Source organism: Patiria miniata, unplaced genomic scaffold (genome assembly GCF_015706575.1).
Source record: "Patiria miniata isolate m_02_andy unplaced genomic scaffold, ASM1570657v1 HiC_scaffold_29, whole genome shotgun sequence".
NCBI lineage: Eukaryota > Metazoa > Echinodermata > Asteroidea > Valvatida > Asterinidae > Patiria > Patiria miniata.
Window position 1 is genome coordinate 7,743,813 of NW_024037068.1, and position 18,972 is coordinate 7,762,784.

Here is an 18,972-nt window from a genome sequence, read left to right on the forward strand (position 1 = left end):
TGGCATGATTGGTGGTACCTCTGATTATCACGTCCACTCAGATGTCAAGGTCGCATAATATACAGGCCGATTCAAAACAAGTAGAACCCAAACCTCAAAAGATATGTTTCATATTTAAACAAATATGTGGCACCAAAATAATAATGACTGGAAAACAAATTTCATAAAGTACTTTTAGATGAAAAACATTTGTCATTGTCTTCAAACATCACCAGCGACAAAACTTCAGTTTAAAACGCAAATATATTCAACAAAGTCCTTTTGAAGGCCCATCTTTTGAAGAATTTTTATTTTTTTTTAATTTTTTTTTTATAAGTTATAGTGTTTGCCTAAGCAGGCTTGTTAACCCTCTTATGAAAACATGCATTCTGAGCCATGCTGTTACTTGGGTCAGTATTGGTCAAGTGACCATTGGTGTGTTAAACGTATACCAGGGGAAGTGGAAGAAAACGTTGACCATTTTGTGATCTTTTGAACAGCAGATATTGTGTACAACAGTTGTTGACAGTTGCTGAAACAAGCATTCTGTGTCATTTTCTTTCTGGTTCAAAACAGTCTGAACAAACAATAAATGCCATCTTTCAGGAGACCCTGTTATTCACTGTTTACATAAATAGGTTTTACACAAAGATGTCTCCTGATGTAATTTCAATATCCATGTCCTTGGATGTATTAGAGGCTTGTAAAGGTGAACAGACTGTGATAACCTTAAACGGCATCCCAAGTTAGGATACCGGACCACTACACGCACTGGTTCACTTATGGCAAGTATATTACATGAAAACGGAATTAGCTTACGCTTGAAGCAAGGAAGCTCACTACTTCTTCTACACTATCATGTTATGATGAAGTGTCACTTGTTATACGCAAGGGATCTGTTCATAATTGATTGGTGCAACACTGGGTATCCCTTTGCAACCGTTGGGAATTCTGTTTTGGCCCTGACTCGTTGCTGAAGCCCATGTGCTGTAATTACCGGCGCCAGCCCTACGACCTTTTGATGATTATCTGGCGAACAAGCGGTCACCCGCATTAGATTGTTAGGCTACTGCTGTCTTATTTTTTTCTAAGAAAGCGAACGGCGGAGTTAAGGTTTAGAATATTAATTATTGAGTTACATAGGGGACCAGGACTTTGCGTTTGAGGTCAGCCAAGTTCAGCGAGGTATGACTCTCTACGATAATGCTGGAGGAACAGAATTGATTGTGGAACGGACGAATGTGAAGATGCTTTTTCAAGTTATGAAATCTGAGACCAGCAAAGGCTGGAGAAGATGTCAGTTGAATAATGTTCACTGGTGTAAGCATCACTCACAAAGCGCAAAATTTAAACAAAATGACAGGGAAAACCTTTTTGTTCTGTGAACCACACTAAATGAACAAGTGCAGCGTTGTTGAAGAGATACATTCGCATTTGTATCACTCTCACGGGCTGGAAAATCTGGGTCATCAAAAGTGCTGGCGTTGTTGACCTGTTTTTTTTTTTTACCCTGTTGTATAAATACATATTCAGTTGCTTTGTTTGTAAACCCATACTTTGTTTATTAATTTAAGCTCATAAAAATATGGCAAACTCCAGTAAGGGTACACTCAAAAATTAAACAACACCTGTTTTGTGAATTTCTGTATCAATATAAACAGCTCTAAAAAAAAAAATCAGGGTCATCAAAAGTGCTGGCGTTGTTGACCTGTTTTTTTTTTACCCTGTTGTATAAATACATATTCAGTTGCTTTGTTTGTAAACCCATACTTTGTTTATTAATTTAAGCTCATAAAAAAATGGCAAACTCCAGTAAGGGTACACTCAAAAATTAAACAACACCTGTTTTGTGAATTTCTGTATCAATATAAACAGCTCTAAAAAAAAAAAAAAAAAACAGCCAGTACCAGTATGTTTTCAGTTTTGCAGGGTGTAATCATCTTCCTAAGTAAAGATCAAGGTGATCATCACCCTACCGAATTAATTCTAGTAATTCTTTAACCCAAATAATCGAATTATGTTTTCCAAGTAAAGCTGGTTGTTTGTATTCGAATTTGGCCTAACTAGGACCCTAATCCTGCTCAATCCAACAGGATCCAACTATATTGCATTTCCGTTGGATCCTGTTGGATTGAACAGTTTCATATTCTGTTGAAATCTGTTGGATTCAGCAGGCGACTGAAAACATTCAGAGCCGGATTCTGTTGGTTACTGGTAAATATAAACACGAGGTTCAACTCCGTTGGACCCAGCAGCAAACACCAGCGAAAATAAGGCACAATTGGATTTTGTTGGATTGAGCATGCCAGTCATTTTATAATTTCAGGTATTCAACAACTTGGCAAGTTGGGTTGTGTGGGATTGTGTTGGATTTTAGCAGGATAGTCATGGGGAACTATTAAGGGGTTAGATATGTGCTATGTTTTGAGCTTGTTCCGTGAAAACCTATTCGTTTATCGAATTGTACGCATGTAATTTTAGCTGGCTAAACACGCAGTGGTATTATTTTTTATGGGCAACAGTACTGTATTTGGTGTCGTAATTGGCTTCGAATTTTTGAGGCAGAGGCATTTTGAGTATGCCACAATGCCTTTGCATTTTGCAACAAAGTTAGAATTGCCTTGCCTTTCTATATCTCAAATTAGGCCAATGTGTTCGTTGACCGGAATTAATTTGAATCGGTTAAGGTTATTTGAAATGACATGATCTCTAGACAAATTTCAAATCTTGTCTGATTTAAGAGCACATTGTTTTGAACACGAACATGCTCGCTTTTTTCGGCATAAGGAAATTAAAATGACAAGTACATTTATTCATTCAAAGATTACCAACCATGCCGCGTAACATGTACCTTCATTACAATTTTAAGGTCTATCCGAGAAGCATCTCTGAATGGAAAGTTGTGATGCGAATCTTTTAAGCGTAACTGCAAAACAAATGAATATAAGTCAAAAGTTAGCCTCCATTTCTACTTCTTCGTTTTTTGGCTCTATTTTGGTTCGAGAAAATCCACACGAAACGGAGGTAAATTTTATCGAGTAGATTGCGTAAGCTGGATACACATGTAGTAACACGAACGGAAACGTTTTGCTTACCACAATGAAGTTCAATTAGATTTGAGGCTTTGCAAGGTGAATATACATGTACTAATGAATGACAGGTTTGCGGAAACACCATGTGGGAATAATTCCTCAAACTAAGAGACTGATTCTGAAAAGAACCAGAGATATGAACTGAGTGTACCGGTCAGTATGATCTGACCGTCTTCAGGAGAGTCTGACAATGAAGTTGTGAAGTTGTCAAACAATGCTATTTCTGGTCAGCAAATTGAAGAACTTGAACCCATATTATTTTTTTATTTTTTTATTCCTCCCCAGTTCGTGGCTCATCCGCACTGCCAGCAGCTACTTATCAAGCGGTTTTACGGGAAGATGTCTTTCATGAGGGACTGGTCTCTTTTCAAGCAGTTACTCCTGTCCCTGGTCATTATGTTGATGTACCCCTTCACCTCGTTGCTCTACATCTTCCTGGGCAGCGGCAAGGTCATGGACTTCGTCAGCACACCGTAAGTCTCGTTGAATCCCCCCTGTAAAGTTATTCAAGTATTTTTGATCGCCCACTTGTCTACCAAAATAACCCTACCATTAAGGCTGGTCTTATGACCCATGGACATTCAAGTTGAGAGCCACATGCCTCCTGAGGTGGTAATTCTTTCCACAGAATTTTAGTGATTGTCCCCATATCGTTCAATTCTGAAAATCTGAAAAGGTAGTAACGTTAACATAATAATAGAAAGTTTCCCATCAAGGGTCATCGGTCAGGTGGTCCAGGTTTCCTAAAAGTTTGTTGAACTGGAAATAAAAAAGGAAGCTCCCAGTTGCAAACCACTTGATATTGATCAAGACAAAAGACGAGTTTGGCGCAGGAACCGCAGGAACTTGCTACTCGCTAGTGCCTACTCTACTCGCGCCAGGACGAGTACTCATGTACATGAAAACCAGAGTATAGCATAAACTACTCGCGAGTACTCGAGTAATCGGGTTTCTCGCCCAGCGTTAGTTCATCTAGATTCATTATTTATTAAACAAGCAATATGCTTCGAGTATATTATTAGTAGTATTTTGTTTTTGGTTTCCATTAAAGGGAAAATACAACATTTGCAAACATCAAAAAATAAAACTACCAAATCATTTTGAAATACCTTGCTGGACTGTTAGTGAATGACAGTGTAAATCATCCTGTAAAATCATGGCACCTGGTATACTGTCATTTTCAAGAAAAGTGGTATTTTTGTATCAATTTCCAACGCTGATCGGCCGATCAGCGTTGGAAAAAACTGGCTTTTTTTCAAATACTGGCCCCAGTTGACCATCGCACTTGTTTGCAATCGATTACACACCTATGAACGGGTACAAGCCAGCTAGACTGGTTCCCTGACCTTACAATTCCCCAATGTATGTAAACTGCTCTGTTTCTTCTTAAATGGAGTCAGGGAACCAGACTACATGAAAATGATTGTTTTTCTTGGTTTTTATAGCATTTTTGAACCCAAACCTCAAAAAAGTCAGTGTAACTATATTTGCTATATATTTCCAACCCCCCAATTCCATCCATTTCTGAAAATTACAGCAAAAGCAAATGATGTATATTCCCTTTAAGATGCATTATATTAAATGTAATATAGATCCATCTTGAAGTACAACACTGTATCTTGAATATTGCAAACAATATTCAGTTTGGCCTGAAAGGAATTTTAAAGCACTAACAAAAATAGGATAATTGAGAATCAGGAAGATGTATCGAAACAGTGAGGTAATTCATTAGCGCAAACAAAGAGGACCTTCTCAATGAAATCAAATAACATGAAATCAACATCTCAGTTTTTTTTAACAACCCTCCTTCGTGTTTTCGCATTGGGTTTAATTTCGTCTTTTACTTTTTGTCACAGGTACGTCAAGTTCCTGATGGACATTGCCTCCCGTATGACCTTCCTCGTCTTCCTCCTCATCACGACCATTGTCCCACCCAGCGTGACCACTGAAGAGGTCATCACGGGTCAAGGTGACCCCAACCAGTTCAGTCAGGTCCCACTCACGGTCATCATCTTGATCTTGCTCTGGATTGTAGGCAAGTAACCTTTTTAGAAGTGTATATGTGATGCGATCAAGCTATTAAAATGAGTCTCTTTGTCGGGAATTTTCGTTTCGAGATTCAGGCCAAAACAGGGCCACTTCATCGCATCACTTCATCACATCTCTTCAATGTTCCGACTTCCATAATTTTTTGAACTAATGATGGTATCAGCATGCAGTTTTCACTGCAATAATGCTGAGATTGTGCTCTTTTCAAATCTGTAAAACAAAAAATAACCAGGGTCGACAAACGACTCATTTAGTTTGATTGCATCACATAATATGCACCCATCATGACTTGCAATTTCATATCGTGTTCTCTTTCATCAAAACTATCCTGACTTGCAATTTCATATCGTGCTCTCTTTATTGAAAACAAACCTGACTTGGAATTTCATATCGTGTTCTATTAAATAAAACAAACCTGACTTGCAATTTCATATCGTGTTCTATTGAATGAAAACAAACCCAAAACGTGTGTTTATACATGATCCACGTGTGTTTATACAATTGTGCCAGGCTATTTGGGGTTCATGAAATGGATGCCAATCCAAAATATTGTGCATATCTGTCATATCTGTGAAACAATGAGTCATTCTTAATTTAGAATTATTCATCAACATTATGTATTAATATATCCATCTGTTGTATCACCTGAACATGGTGTGTTGACCTAATTTTAAGAGCACAAATTTGCTTAGCGTAGAATATACCTCCTTAGCAAGGAGATATTAGTTGCCGATGTCAAGTGGACCCTGGCCTATTTTGTAAAAATCGCTAAGCCTAGAAAATAGTATATCAGCGAAAATGGAAAAGGCCTACCAGCCAATGTCATTAATACGCAATATTGCTTATGCTGTGAGGTCAGTTTTGTTTGGAACATGAATTCGCTATAACGTTCTGTTGTATCACCTATAGTCAAAGCATAGCATAGCTGTATCAAGATACATGAACAGTTACAGCCATTTAATTCTGCTTGGAGTGTGGCCGATTCGTTTTAATTGTGTCTCTCCTAAAACACCTTTTATGATCTTCTTTACGGCAGTTGTGTGTTCAGGCTCCGCTCCCTGCTAGAATCGTCTTGTTGTCTTCAATATAGTCATTTTCTTTATGTCCCACCTGCAGTTAGATTGCTCTTTGTCTTGATGAAGAACGAGACAAGAATCGGAACTCCCGTCCTGTGCAAAAATGCATTCTGTTCAAAGTTGTCCTTTATAATTTCAAAATCATTCAAAAGACTGCTATAACGGTTACGTGCTCCCTGCCTATACATAAAACAGGATTATTTTTTTGTTACAAGCTTGATACATGCTTGGACTGTAGGTGATTGATAAGACAGCTGTGCCTACCACTTGCTTATGTCGGTTGACTGAATTTGACGTGCCATTGTACTTGCTTGAAATACATGTATGATCTGACGGTTGGTGACTAGGCTTTGTGAAAGGCATAGCAGGGAAAAGGATTGTTTTTTATGACTGTCTGAGACTATTCAGACAGCAGGAGGGTTAGAAATTATCCTTATTTTTGCTGAATCAACCTCCGTGTATTTTCTATCGCACGAATGTTATTTTCCCACTCGTTAATCCCGGTTCATACTCGGCGCGAAAGCGAAAGCGAACGTGAATTTGGGACGTCATGGCAAGTATTCGCGCTGCGAATTCGTAAAAGTTGAACACATTTTAACTCGGGCGAATTTCGTAGCGAACGTGCCATGACGTCAAATTCGCTTCGCATTCGCATTCGCGTGGAGTATGCACCGGGCTTTAATGTGTCCTTCAGTGATACTCCCATTGTGTTTTTTTTTATGATCGTGAGTTTACAATTTGTTAATAATTTAGTGTCAGCAATGCAATTATCTGTACATGCTTTCCCTTCAAGGCAAGCGTTTGGACAAATTCCACGCCCTATATATCAAACGAAACGGGTCATTGCTCGAGATGTTCACGGCATTGTGGGCCGCAGCTCGAATATTAATAGTCCACTATGTTCTGTCACATGAAGTGTTTAACCAGCGCAGTGTCTATAGGCGTTTCGGAATTACGCGGGGCCTGGTTGACCAGCACTTTTGCCATTAGCGCAGTCAGGCGTCACCGTAACACGCGGCAGAACAGGTGCCGTCAAGGGCCGTGGCTTATGTGAGCGTTTCCGTGGAAAACAATTAATTTGTAATCTGTCTTGTGGCTGGGAAACTGTGACCGATCTTGACTCTTCCACTCAAGGGTGATATTTCTATTTATAACGAATTCAACGATCGGCCAGTTGCACGATCGCCTATACTGCTTCACTTATCAACACGAGATACTGCAGACTAATAGCTCAAAATTGTCCAAACTCGTGGTGTAGTATGTAATTAATTAAAATGGAGGTCATACCTAACAAGGACAAATGCCTATTGAAGTAACGTGACCGGCATAAGATAGAAAAAAAAAATATAACGGTACGAGATTACAAGCTGTACGTGACAACACGTTTCATTATTAAAAGGGTCAATGCAATGACCTTTTCTCAGGATCTCATTTTGCGCAACTCTCTATTTCTCTTAAATGTACTATGAACATTATTTGACATGCCTTCTCGGAAAATTTTATTGAAAAAAACACTTAAACATTTAGTATTTAGCATGCCTCACCGGACAACTCGGGGCGATGTTGCTGTGATGTCATTTCAGGAAGACACTGCTCAGTTTAGGGGTTTTCTATTCAATTTGTGAACCAAAAATTTGCTAATTGAAAACATTTGTGAGAAAGGGTTGCTCATTGGCTTACTGTCATATCCTTACAACGAATCACCAAAGAAAAAAGTTATGACAGCGAAACATCCAAATTTTAGCAACTCTTTGTGCTGTTTATGTCTTTAACGTTGAACTTTCTGCCCTGGAAGACATCACATTTTTGCTCAGGAATATGGAAATTTGCATTAGCATACAAACCAAAAAAAGCACCAAAATACCCTTCAAAATGGCAAAACGAACTGAAAAGAAGGTTAAATGAGACACAATGGTGCATTTCCAAGGATTGCATTAAACAAATTGCATTACATTCGTACATGGGCCATTTAAAGTTCGACAACCAACTTCTCTATCCCAGAAGTACAACTTCTGTATCCCAGAAGAGCATATGGACAGTTTCATTAGCAATTAAAAACCCCAAAAGGCATCAAACTATCTTTCAAAATGGCAAAACGAAGTTGAAAATATGCTTAAACGAGACACAAAGGTGTATTTTTAAGGATATCATTAAGATTAATACATTACATTGGCCATTTAAAGGTTTAACAACAAACTTCTGTATCCCAGGACTAAGTATCCAAAATTGGTAGCATTGACCTGCACGATGAGCTCAAAATATTGCTGAAGGTTATCTACAAGATTATGAAATGCTGGTGGACAAAGTCTGGGTTGTTAGCTGCGGGATAGCCCCATAAATGTGGCCAATTTACTGGACTACCTCCGTAAATAAAGGCCACACTTCCATCAAGTACAAAAACATGTCAAACTTTGTCAAATTTTGCTTTTCACATTTAGGCTTAGTTTGTAGTTCAATATTTGCTTTAGAAGCATACTCACCCTCTTTACAGGCTAATCAGAAAGTGCTGCCTTTTTCAGATGTCTATTTTCCGTGAAATTTCGAGATTCGTTTGCACACGTTTGCGTATCAAAATTTCAACATGAAATTTCACGAAAATTAGACATCTGAAAAAGGCAGCACTTTCTGATGAGCCTGTAAAGAGGGTGAGTATGCTTCTAAAACAAAAAATAACTACAAACTAAGCCTAAATGTGAAAATCAAAATTTGACAAAGTTCGACATGTTTTGTACATGGTGGAAGTGTGGCCTTTATTTACGGAGGTAGTCCAGTAAATTGGCCACATTTATGAGGCTAGCTGCCGGATAGCAGCTCAACAAATCATCATATCTCTCCGTTATAGTTAGTGAGTTAGTTAGTAATAGACGTTAACATTGTCCGTTGCTCCTACATATTTCGACAGATTTCAACCAAACTGTGTCAAAAGTATCAGTAGCCCTGCCCCAACATGTCACATGATCAAACTAGGGGGCAGAAGGTCATCATGGGGTCACTTGTGTCAAAAACCTGATTTTCTTGTGTTTTTTCATTATTCAAAGCACTTCTCCAGAAATTACATGGTACACCATTGGTGTTGCCGATAATGAGTGTTAAACGAATGCAGGATCATTTGGACTTCATACATAAAAAAGGTCGTTTCCAATAATAACACCACTCAAAATTCAAAGAAGAATGTTCAAACCTAACCTGTTGCAGTTTCAGATCGGGAAAACAAGTGATGATACCATACACAACCTTTAGATCGCGAAACACAGTTAATATTACTACTTGTTTCCAACAATTAGTCAATTGACTAGTCGTTAGATATCATATATACATTTTGAAATTCTTTCTTAACGACAGTAAGCCAAGCGGAATAATTTAACGGGATGTATAGTACCGATACGATTTTTAACCTTAACCTTCCGAAATCCTCCAAAATTCTCTTTGCAATACGGAGGATTTTGCAGGATTGAGGCTGTATGCAATTTTTACATGGAGACAGTTGGAGGATTTCGCTAACCCTCCGAAATCCTTAAAAGTTCTCTTTGCAAAACGGAGGATTTTGCAGGATTGAGGCTGGATGCACTTTTTACATGGAGACAGTTGGAGGATTTTCGCAAACCCTCCGAAATCCTTAAAAGTTCTCTTTACAAATCGGAGGATTTTGCAGGATTGAGGCTGTACGCACTTTTTACATGGAGACAGTTGGAGGATTTCGCAAACCCTCCGAAATCCTTAAAAGTTCTCTTTGCAAAACGGAGGATTTTGCAGGATTGAGGCTGGATGCAATTTTTCATGGAGACAGTTGGAGGATTTCGCAAACCCTCCGAAATCCTTAAAAGTTCTCTTTGCAAAACGGAGGATTTTGCAGGATTGAGGCTGGATGCACTTTTTACATGGAGACAGTTGGAGGATTTTCGCAAACCCTCCGAAATCCTTAAAAGTTCTCTTTGCAAAACGGAGGATTTTGCAGGATTGAGGCTGTACGCACTTTTTACATGGAGACAGTTGGAGGATTTCGCAAACCCTCCGAAATCCTTAAAAGTTCTCTTTGCAAAACGGAGTATTTTGCAGGATTGAGGCTGTATGCAATTTTTCATGGAGACAGTTGGAAGATAAAACCCTCCGAAATCCTTAAAAGTTCTCTTTGCACAACGGAGGATTTTGCAAGATTGAGGCTGGATGCAATTTTTCATGGAGACAGATGGAGAATTTCGCAAACCCTCCGAAATCCTTAGAAGTTCTTTATGTAAAACGGAGGATTTTGCAGGATTGAGGCTGGATGCAATTTTTACATGGGGACAGTTGGGGGGTTTTGCTGGGTATAAGGTTGCATCCTAGGAAAACTGCCTAGAGAGTTAGTATTAATCTAAGTAAGTTTTTTTTGGTTCATAATTCGGTAGATTCCTTTTAGGACCAATGCAAATGATCCTAGCTATGTGCCTTCAAGTGAAGCTTTAATGTGCCTGCACAGTGAGTGGACCAGTATGTGGAAACAAAGGGGAGAAAAAAGGGGTTGTGTGGCACACACAAAGAGCCCAACGATTTGCCATAATGGGAAAAAGCGCAACATCGAGGCTCAAACGTCCCCGAGACGTACGACCAAAGTTTCTGACAAAACCAACTTTTCCCCACGACGAGTATCCAGTCTTTCAGATTAACAAGTATCTCCAAAACACTTCCAGGTATGACATGGGCGGAGATCAAGGCCATCTGGAAAGGGGGCGTAAGCAGCTACATGAAGGACGGCGCCAATGTACTGGACTTCGCCATCCTGGCCCTGTTCTGGAGTTACATGGTGCTCACCCTCATCAGTTACTTCCAGGTAGGTTGTTGGGGACCTGTCTCGGGTCCAGGTTATGAACAGGAGTACTCTCGCACGTTTTTCTTTTTAGTTCCCCAGTATATACATCTCAAATATGTGCAACCTGTACAGTAGCCTTATACGTCTTCCCCAGAACAACTTTAAAAACTGGACGTTTTGCCAAGTCTTTTCTAGTTTCAAGCCAGTTATTTTCATAATGTGTTTCAAAATTGATGTAAAAACAGGTGAAATACAGTCCCATCAGGCGTCATGTTTTACATGATTTTTTTTTTTTTGGTCTGCGTGCAAAGTGGAGAGTAGAGTTTGAGGAACTTGCCGAATAAGCAACATGAAATGACTAGCTCTGTAGAAAGAAATGTGGTTCTGGGAGGTCGGAGAGTTGTACATCTGGTTCTTTACAAGACCATATACTGATCTTTGTATCATCTTGTTCAGGGTTATCTTGTCCAGAAATTGTTTCAAATACTGTTATTTTTTAACCGCAGATTCAGAGAGACGCCGCAGCCAGAGCAGCAACCACCAGCTTCCCCGGCCTCAGCTCCGCCCCGCCCCTGCCCCCTGGCCAGCCTACACCCGGTGACACCACTGCCCCGACCTTCGTCCCGGCAACCGCCAACCTCTCGGAACTAATCTCGCTGGCGGACATCAAGCAGTATATCTCGGCCACCATTCTGGACACGGAGGTGGCCGTGGACGGGGTGGTCCGGTCCGAGTTGGACCGGATGCTGGACGTCCTGCTTGAGAACTTGACCTGCGGGGAGGAGGCGGCGACGCCGGCGCCGCCCCAGGACCCCGTGCTGGAGTTTGACCCGCTCCACCCGGCCTTGGTAGCCGACGCTGTCTTCGCCATCGCTACCGTGGTCACCTTCTTGCGTCTCCTGATCCTGACCGTCTCCAGCCAGCTTGTGGGACCCCTGCAGATCTCCCTCGGCGGGATGCTCTTCGACATCGCCAAGTTCATCATGGTCTTCATCATCGTGTGGTTCGCCTTCTCGCTCGGACTGAACCAGATCTACCAGGCCTATCAGGAGATCGATTTTACCCTATGCTTGGCCGAGGGCCTGGGCGACTGCAGACCTGGACCATTCTACGAGTAAGTCATGTTTTATTTATTTCAAATCATCAATTTGCAAACTTTCGTTTCGTAGACGTAAGTTAATAGTAATGTAATCTTAGCCTTACCAAGTCCATCAAAATCCACCTTGAGGATAATTATACGGAATACAACATGTTTTGTTATTGCTCAAAATGTTGAACTTCCTGTACACGGCAGAAGATTGATTGGCCTTAAACTTCCCAAACCCTTCAAAATTCACCAGATTTGGTTCTGAATAAATATTGCAACATCGGAGATCGATTACTCATGGCCCTCCTAAGACCATTTATGTCTTCCTTGATCTTTCGAAAGCCTTCAGAAGATTTTTGTGTATTTTGTACAACCAAGTCCAGTTAGGGCTTTTCACAGCCATAACTTAGTGATCAACAAATTGAGACGCCCCCTACTAGTGGCAATGTTGTACCAAAATATCATCGCAAATGGTCAATGGTTAGTTGCAGATGACGAATAGTCGGGCCTTTTTTGTGTGTTTATCCTGAACGCTTTGGAGAGTTGCATTTCCTCCAGTATTCCCCCAGCAATAAATTACGCCACACGATGGAAGATGAAACGGTTGTTTTGGTTTAATCTGGCAATAGAGGGGCCTACTATTACGATGACGTTCGGGGGAATGTTTGCTGGTAAAAAGTGGAGGTAATTAGAAAGCTAGTATGCTAGAAACATTCCTCCTTCAATTCAGCTGAGAAATACGACGACAGGTTTACGCGCCGCGCCGTTGCGGAATTAGAACCCATCGACCAAATATCAGGAGCGGAATAGTCGGAAACACCAGAGCTGAACTGACAATTACAGACAGTTAGGAGGAAAAGTCGCTCTTGACCCAAACTATCCAATTTCTTTGAGAACGGCAGTTTGAAGTATGTAGTCATTGGGATTGAATTGCTTGTTAAATACCCGACCGGCCCAGTCCTTTGAATTTTAATCAACAGTTGGTCCTTGGAAGCGGTGGAGATTTATCTTCTTTTTCTTAGCGGCTCTATTACTGCTCAGGGATGTGTCAGTCGAGGATTTATAGTTTATCGTCTGGAGCGTTTGGTTTTATTGCTGTCACAATATTAATGGTCTGTGACGAAAGTGCCGGGTAGAAATCGTGGTTCTTAGTGGTATGAGAACATGAATTGTCTGCCGGTTATTACTAATAACTGGCAGACAATTCAATGTTCTCATACCACCAAGAACCACGAATTGTACCAGGCACGTACTTTCATCACAGACCATTAATTTTGTGACAACAATAAAACCAAACACTTCAGATGATATGAGGAAGGCACCGACAACAAGTACATTCTATGTTTGCATTGAATGTGATGTTCTTTGCTGTTGAAGTACAACAGACCAGAGATTTGGGCTCCAGGCAAAGTGGTGGATATTTTGCTGATTTCAAGATGTCTTCTATCCAAAGAAAAGCGTCAGAGAGGTTGAGGCCCTATTATTTTGTTTGACGATGAAACCTGCTTGAATGGAAAGATTGAAATAGCCTACATATCCCTTATTCATGAGGAAGCCATCTTCGATCGTGTTCCCTGAATCTATTTCATAGAATGTTAACTGCTGAATGGGATTGCCAGACTATTGTATCATCGCAGTGCGTTCCAAGCCTCGTGCTTTCATTCTATAGTTTAAATGTGGCTTGAAACATCCGGGTAGACCTATAGTTAATCACCAATTTTAAATTATTCTGCAGTAATATTGTGTAAGAGTGTAGTCTGTCACTAGACAATGTGGCCTAACAGGCCGGCATTTATCTCCAGTTTCAAGAGAATGAAACGACTGAGAATATATAAAATCGCCCCTGGATTGGATACCAGTTCATCGCAGGTTACTCCCAAGCTTATGCCGCTACCCATTTATCCTCCTGGGTGGAGAGAGGCAAAGGACACGACATATGACCAGCAGCTAGATTCGAACTCCTGATAATAATGTAATGAACTTTTATTTCATTGCTCTCAAGTTCCCAGAATTTTCGTCGATTTCAATTATGATGGCCGACACGTGAATAAGGTGGCTTGCAATGCACTTGCGGGTAGTGGTGGTCTATCTCCTTACTTAAATTGTCATGGGTGATCTACTTAAATTATACGGCAGTAAATCTTTTGTCGAAAACGTACAAATGAAAGCCACTCCATGCCCGAGGAGAAATTTTCATCCGCCCTATCCCTTCAGTGGTGAGTGTTAACCAGACTTGTCACTTGATGTTGTGAGTCCACCTGTTTCTATAATTGAAACTGACTGACTGCAGGACGTGCGAAAGCCCTCGCTTCCCATGCGCGCTCGCTGGTCCCGAACCGAATATCAGCCTAATACCTTAAGCTGGCTGGTCCCCTGAGGCATTCTAGACGATCGTAGTTCATGTAGTTGGGAGATTTGGAAGGGGGCTATAGGAAGGGGAAGGCGGAGTCGGAGGGGTGGGGAGGAAGGAAGTAATTACCCAGTCTGCGTCAAATTCCCAAGGTGGAAAGTAAGACACCCTAGCTCCTAACCGCGAAAGGCGAATTGGGATCCATACATCCGCTATGCACATTTTGTCCGGCATTCTTTTGTGGTTTCTGATGGAGAAAATTAGCCTGACGCCACTGTTCTATTGTAAGAGTAGTAACACAAAGATGGATTCGAATGAGGTCAACTAAAAATGTATTTTCCCAAATATTTAGAATTGTTTAGTGTTCTGCTAACATGGCATCATTTTTGGGAAGAATTTTTAAAACTATAAATGAGCTTGACCGTACTGGGTGAGGCGTTTTGTGTCATCACACATTTTTTAAGCGCGTCTCTGAATCAATCCAGCCGGAATTGATGTACTAACTACTTAGTTTTTTTTTCGACGAACAGCTGATGTGTGGCAAAGCGTACTTTCTTTACCATTAATGTTCCCTTCTTTGTGCCCGTAGGCTATATCAAGTCTTTCACATTGTACACACCTTTCCCGTGTGAAAAGAGTTCGTCTCCTGATGACGAACAGAGCACACTTTTCAAAATGTCCAGTTACAAACAACTTCAGTGGTTCTTCTCAGAAGCACACATCTCAAAAGAGATTAAATTCCACGGTGTGAGCGCAATCCGTCTATGCTTTTCTGTCTATGTCCACCATGCAAACCTATACAAGTCTCATCTTCCCTAAATGAAGAAGACATGAATGTGTTTAGGCCTGCATGGGGTCTTTACCCGATGTTCCGCAATACCTATGTTCCCCAATACTGATATTCCCAGGAAATCCTTAGGATTAGGGTTAGAGTTATGGTTATGGTTAGGGTAGATGATTTTGGTTAGGGTAAGGGTTGGGGAACGTCGGTAATGGGGAACAAAGGTATTGGGGAACAAAGGTATTGGGGAACGAAGTTATGCAACCGTTTACATGATTCCATGATGCAGTGCTACATCCGTTTCTCATTGAGTTTGTTGTTGTTTTTGGTAGTATCATTCCGCATGGAGTTGTTCGTATACTAATAGTCGTATCCGCTGCTACACGTTCATATCAAATTTGAACCGGCCAGCCGACCTTGACAAGCTCAATGACCGACGCAGAGACATCTTAGAAGCAGGTGGTCGCGAGTTCGAGTACCTCTCCAATGTCTTTCTCTCACGACCTCTCTGGGGACATTTGTGATGCAGTGAAGCTAAATGAATCGTTTGTCGGCCCTTAGGCCAAAAAAAAAAATGTCTCCGGTTTCTGGTATGGAGCTTGCCCAAAAAGTGGTGCGGCGACGCGTTATTTTTTTTTTTGTGCCTGATTTTTTTGCTTCAAATGTCGGCTGATGACTGCAAATTGTGCCCGACTAAACTTAGTGCAAATATATTGGGAGTCCAGAGAGGCCACATAAAGGTTATTCTCGACCATAACCCAATCTAAAAACACGTTAAAATTGTGCAGCAGCAGGATTCCAGTCAAACCAGTGAGTTTGGCGGTTTTGAGACATCATCTTTCTTTCATTTTTCCGACGCGCATGGCTACGGCGACGCGCGCGCATACCAGAAACCGGAAACCTTTTTTTTTTTGGCCTTATCGATTTTTAATTTTTTGCGTTTTTGAAAAGGGATATCTGTCAGTATTCACAACCTCTTTGACAGTATTGAACAAACACCTCTAATGTGTTATTAATTTGTAAATCTGTTCCCAGCGTTGGCAAGTCCTAGCTTACCCTTTTTGGTTCCTCTGTGGAACTAATAGTAATCGGCATACCGTGGGTTCGAGTCCCACCAAAGCCAAGCCGGAAGGTTGTTTTTGCTCACAACATCTCCGACAGCATTGACTATATAGAGTGCTTATGTGTTGGAACATATTTTATGTTCTGTTATCAGTGTTTGTCAGTCCATGCTCAACCTCTTCGGGTCCCACTTCATAATTAGTAATCAGGAGGTCGTGGGTTCGAGTCCAACTCAACCAAGCTTAAGGCGTTTCTCTCACAAGCTTTTTCAATTAAAAAAATGGCTAACAGTACTTTATACAATTTCGATGGTGAACGGCAAACTCAATTATGAAAATTAAATTTGTGTTTGTTTTCCTCTTACCAGCATTGATCAGTCCTTGACCCATTTCTGGTCCCTCTTCGGAACTAGTAATAAGAAGGTCGTGGGTTCGAGTCCCACCTAAACAGAATAAGAACTCTTTTTTTACAACCTCTGCAACAGCATGGACTATACAGTGCTAATGTGTAATTGTTTTTCTGTTCCAAGTCTTCGTCGATACATGCTTACCATTTCTGGTCTCTCTTCGAAACTAGTGATCTGAGGTTGTTGATTCGAGTCCCACACAAGCAAGCTAGTGACTTTGCTCTCGCAAGCTTTTGCAACAGGAAGGATTATAACAGATTATGAACAGCGAAACTCAATATTAAAATTGAATTGTTGGTTCCCCCTGCTGTTCACAGCGTTGGTCAGTCTATGCTGACCCTCTTCTGGTCCCTCTTCGAAACTAGTAATCAGAAGGTCGTGGGTTCGAGTCCCACCAAAGCAAGATTCGAACTTTTGTTCAACCTCTCTGAAAACATTAAGTATACAGTGATAATGTGTTGTATTTTTGTTCTGTTTTCAGCGTTGGTCAGTCCATGCTGACCCTCTTCTGGTCTCTCTTCGGCCTGGAGAGTCTGGACATTATCAAGGTCAACCACGCCAAGCACGGCTTCACCGAGGCCGTGGGGACCATACTCTTCGCCCTGTACATGATGTTCGCTGTGGTGGTCATGCTCAATGCTCTCATCGCTATGATGAGCAACACCTACACGCGAGTCGAGGTAGGAGATCCATTAAAACATATCCCGAAGTTGAAATATCACTTCAATTGCATTTCAATCACATGGATGGTTGACTCGAGGCACTGAGGGAGAACGTATATGTGCGTCTCATTCAAGATTTTAATTGCCAATTTGACTTGAAAGTGATATCAACCCAACATTTTATTTGAAACGCATGAAGTTGGGGTAATATATTTTATAAGTTCGTTACGACACAATGAATGATTCTGACTTATTGGTTAATGCTCAGTCCGTCTGTCGGGCATGAATGAAATAACAATTGTGAGAAGATAAAATGAGTACCACTGAAGATTATGCAATTAAAGTCTGTTGTGACTTATCAAACATTATAGTCCCCTATTTAATCCATCTGATGTGTTTGTCCTTCCAACCCTGCATGCATGTGTGTCCCCTACATGTATATGTTTGTTTCTTGTACCTCTGTCATTTGCCTCTGAAGAAGATTTTGTTAAGATAGCAACATCAAGCCGTCCTATTTTGTTGTTGTTGGCATATTGAAACATCTAAATTCTTCTTGATTTAGAAACATGACTTGATGTGGAAACATGATCTTAAAAATCTCGCACTCGTACTTGAGCACTACTCGAGTACTTTTTTTTTTTTTTAGAGTACTCGTACTCGAATGCCAAAGTACTCGTACTCGAAATGACGGTACTCGTACTCGACATGTCGAAATTGTACTCGACATGTCGAAATTGTACTCGTACTCGAATAGCAGCAGGCTACTCGGGGGGGGGGGGGGGGAATGGTATAACTTGACTTACCACGGCTTTATTTTATCGATACTTCCAGTATGAAATGGTGGATTGACTTGCAGAGAAATCGCGGTTTCCTGATTTTCCACAGTGCACGTCTGGACAAACACATTTAACAACTAGCCGTGAGTGGGTCTGTATATCGGTCTGACTGGGCCTGGGCCAATTACGCACAATGAACCAGTTTGCCGTATGGCCGTATATTCGGAAATAGAGGTACTCGTACTCGGAGGTACTCGTACTCGTACTCGGAAGTACTCGTACTCGTACTCGGAAGTACTCGTACTCGTACTCGGAAGTACTCGTACTCATATACAGGTTTACAAGTACTCGTACTCGAGACCTGTTCTTTGCACTCGAAAGTACAAATACTCGTACCGTACTCGTACTCGGTAACCTAAGTACTCGGCAGCTTACTCGGTACTCAGAAAAAAGTACTCGACTACAACACTGGGTGCACCTGTAGACAGAATTTTGGAACTCGGGGTAGCGCTGTCGAAATACCCACGACTGGATTTGATTCATATTTTTGATAGCGACGTGTCCACCTACCCACGGGCTTGACTGCACTTGTCAGAGACCGCCTGTTTCAAAGGAAGCAAATTATATATCCGGTCATGGACCGAGACGTGCCGCTTACCATCAACCAATAGTCCCCTCTCCGCGGGATAACTTCCCAGTGATGTTTAGACATTGTGCGTCGGTACCGGTGTCATCATCCACAACATTAATTCTCTGATTATGATATTTATTTTAAAAAAATTGAAAAATATCCAGTGTTGGATTTGGTAGTGAACAATATTGGTTTACCAGAACTGGTGAAGTTCATTGGAAAATTCTGATGATTT

At 41.0% G+C, this 18,972-nt stretch overlaps 1 protein-coding gene across 1 annotated transcript in view; it reads left to right on the plus strand.

The window, feature by feature from the left end:
• The window catches only part of LOC119735626 (short transient receptor potential channel 4-like), an 89,305-nt gene that overhangs the window by 26,446 nt on the left and 43,887 nt on the right, over window positions 1-18,972 (plus strand). The window contains exons 6-10 of the mRNA XM_038209411.1: window positions 3,357-3,544; window positions 4,928-5,106; window positions 10,864-11,003; window positions 11,489-12,096; window positions 17,150-17,348. Of these exons, the coding sequence (XP_038065339.1) occupies window positions 3,357-3,544; window positions 4,928-5,106; window positions 10,864-11,003; window positions 11,489-12,096; window positions 17,150-17,348 (1,314 nt within the window). The remainder of the gene's footprint in view (window positions 1-3,356; window positions 3,545-4,927; window positions 5,107-10,863; window positions 11,004-11,488; window positions 12,097-17,149; window positions 17,349-18,972) is intronic.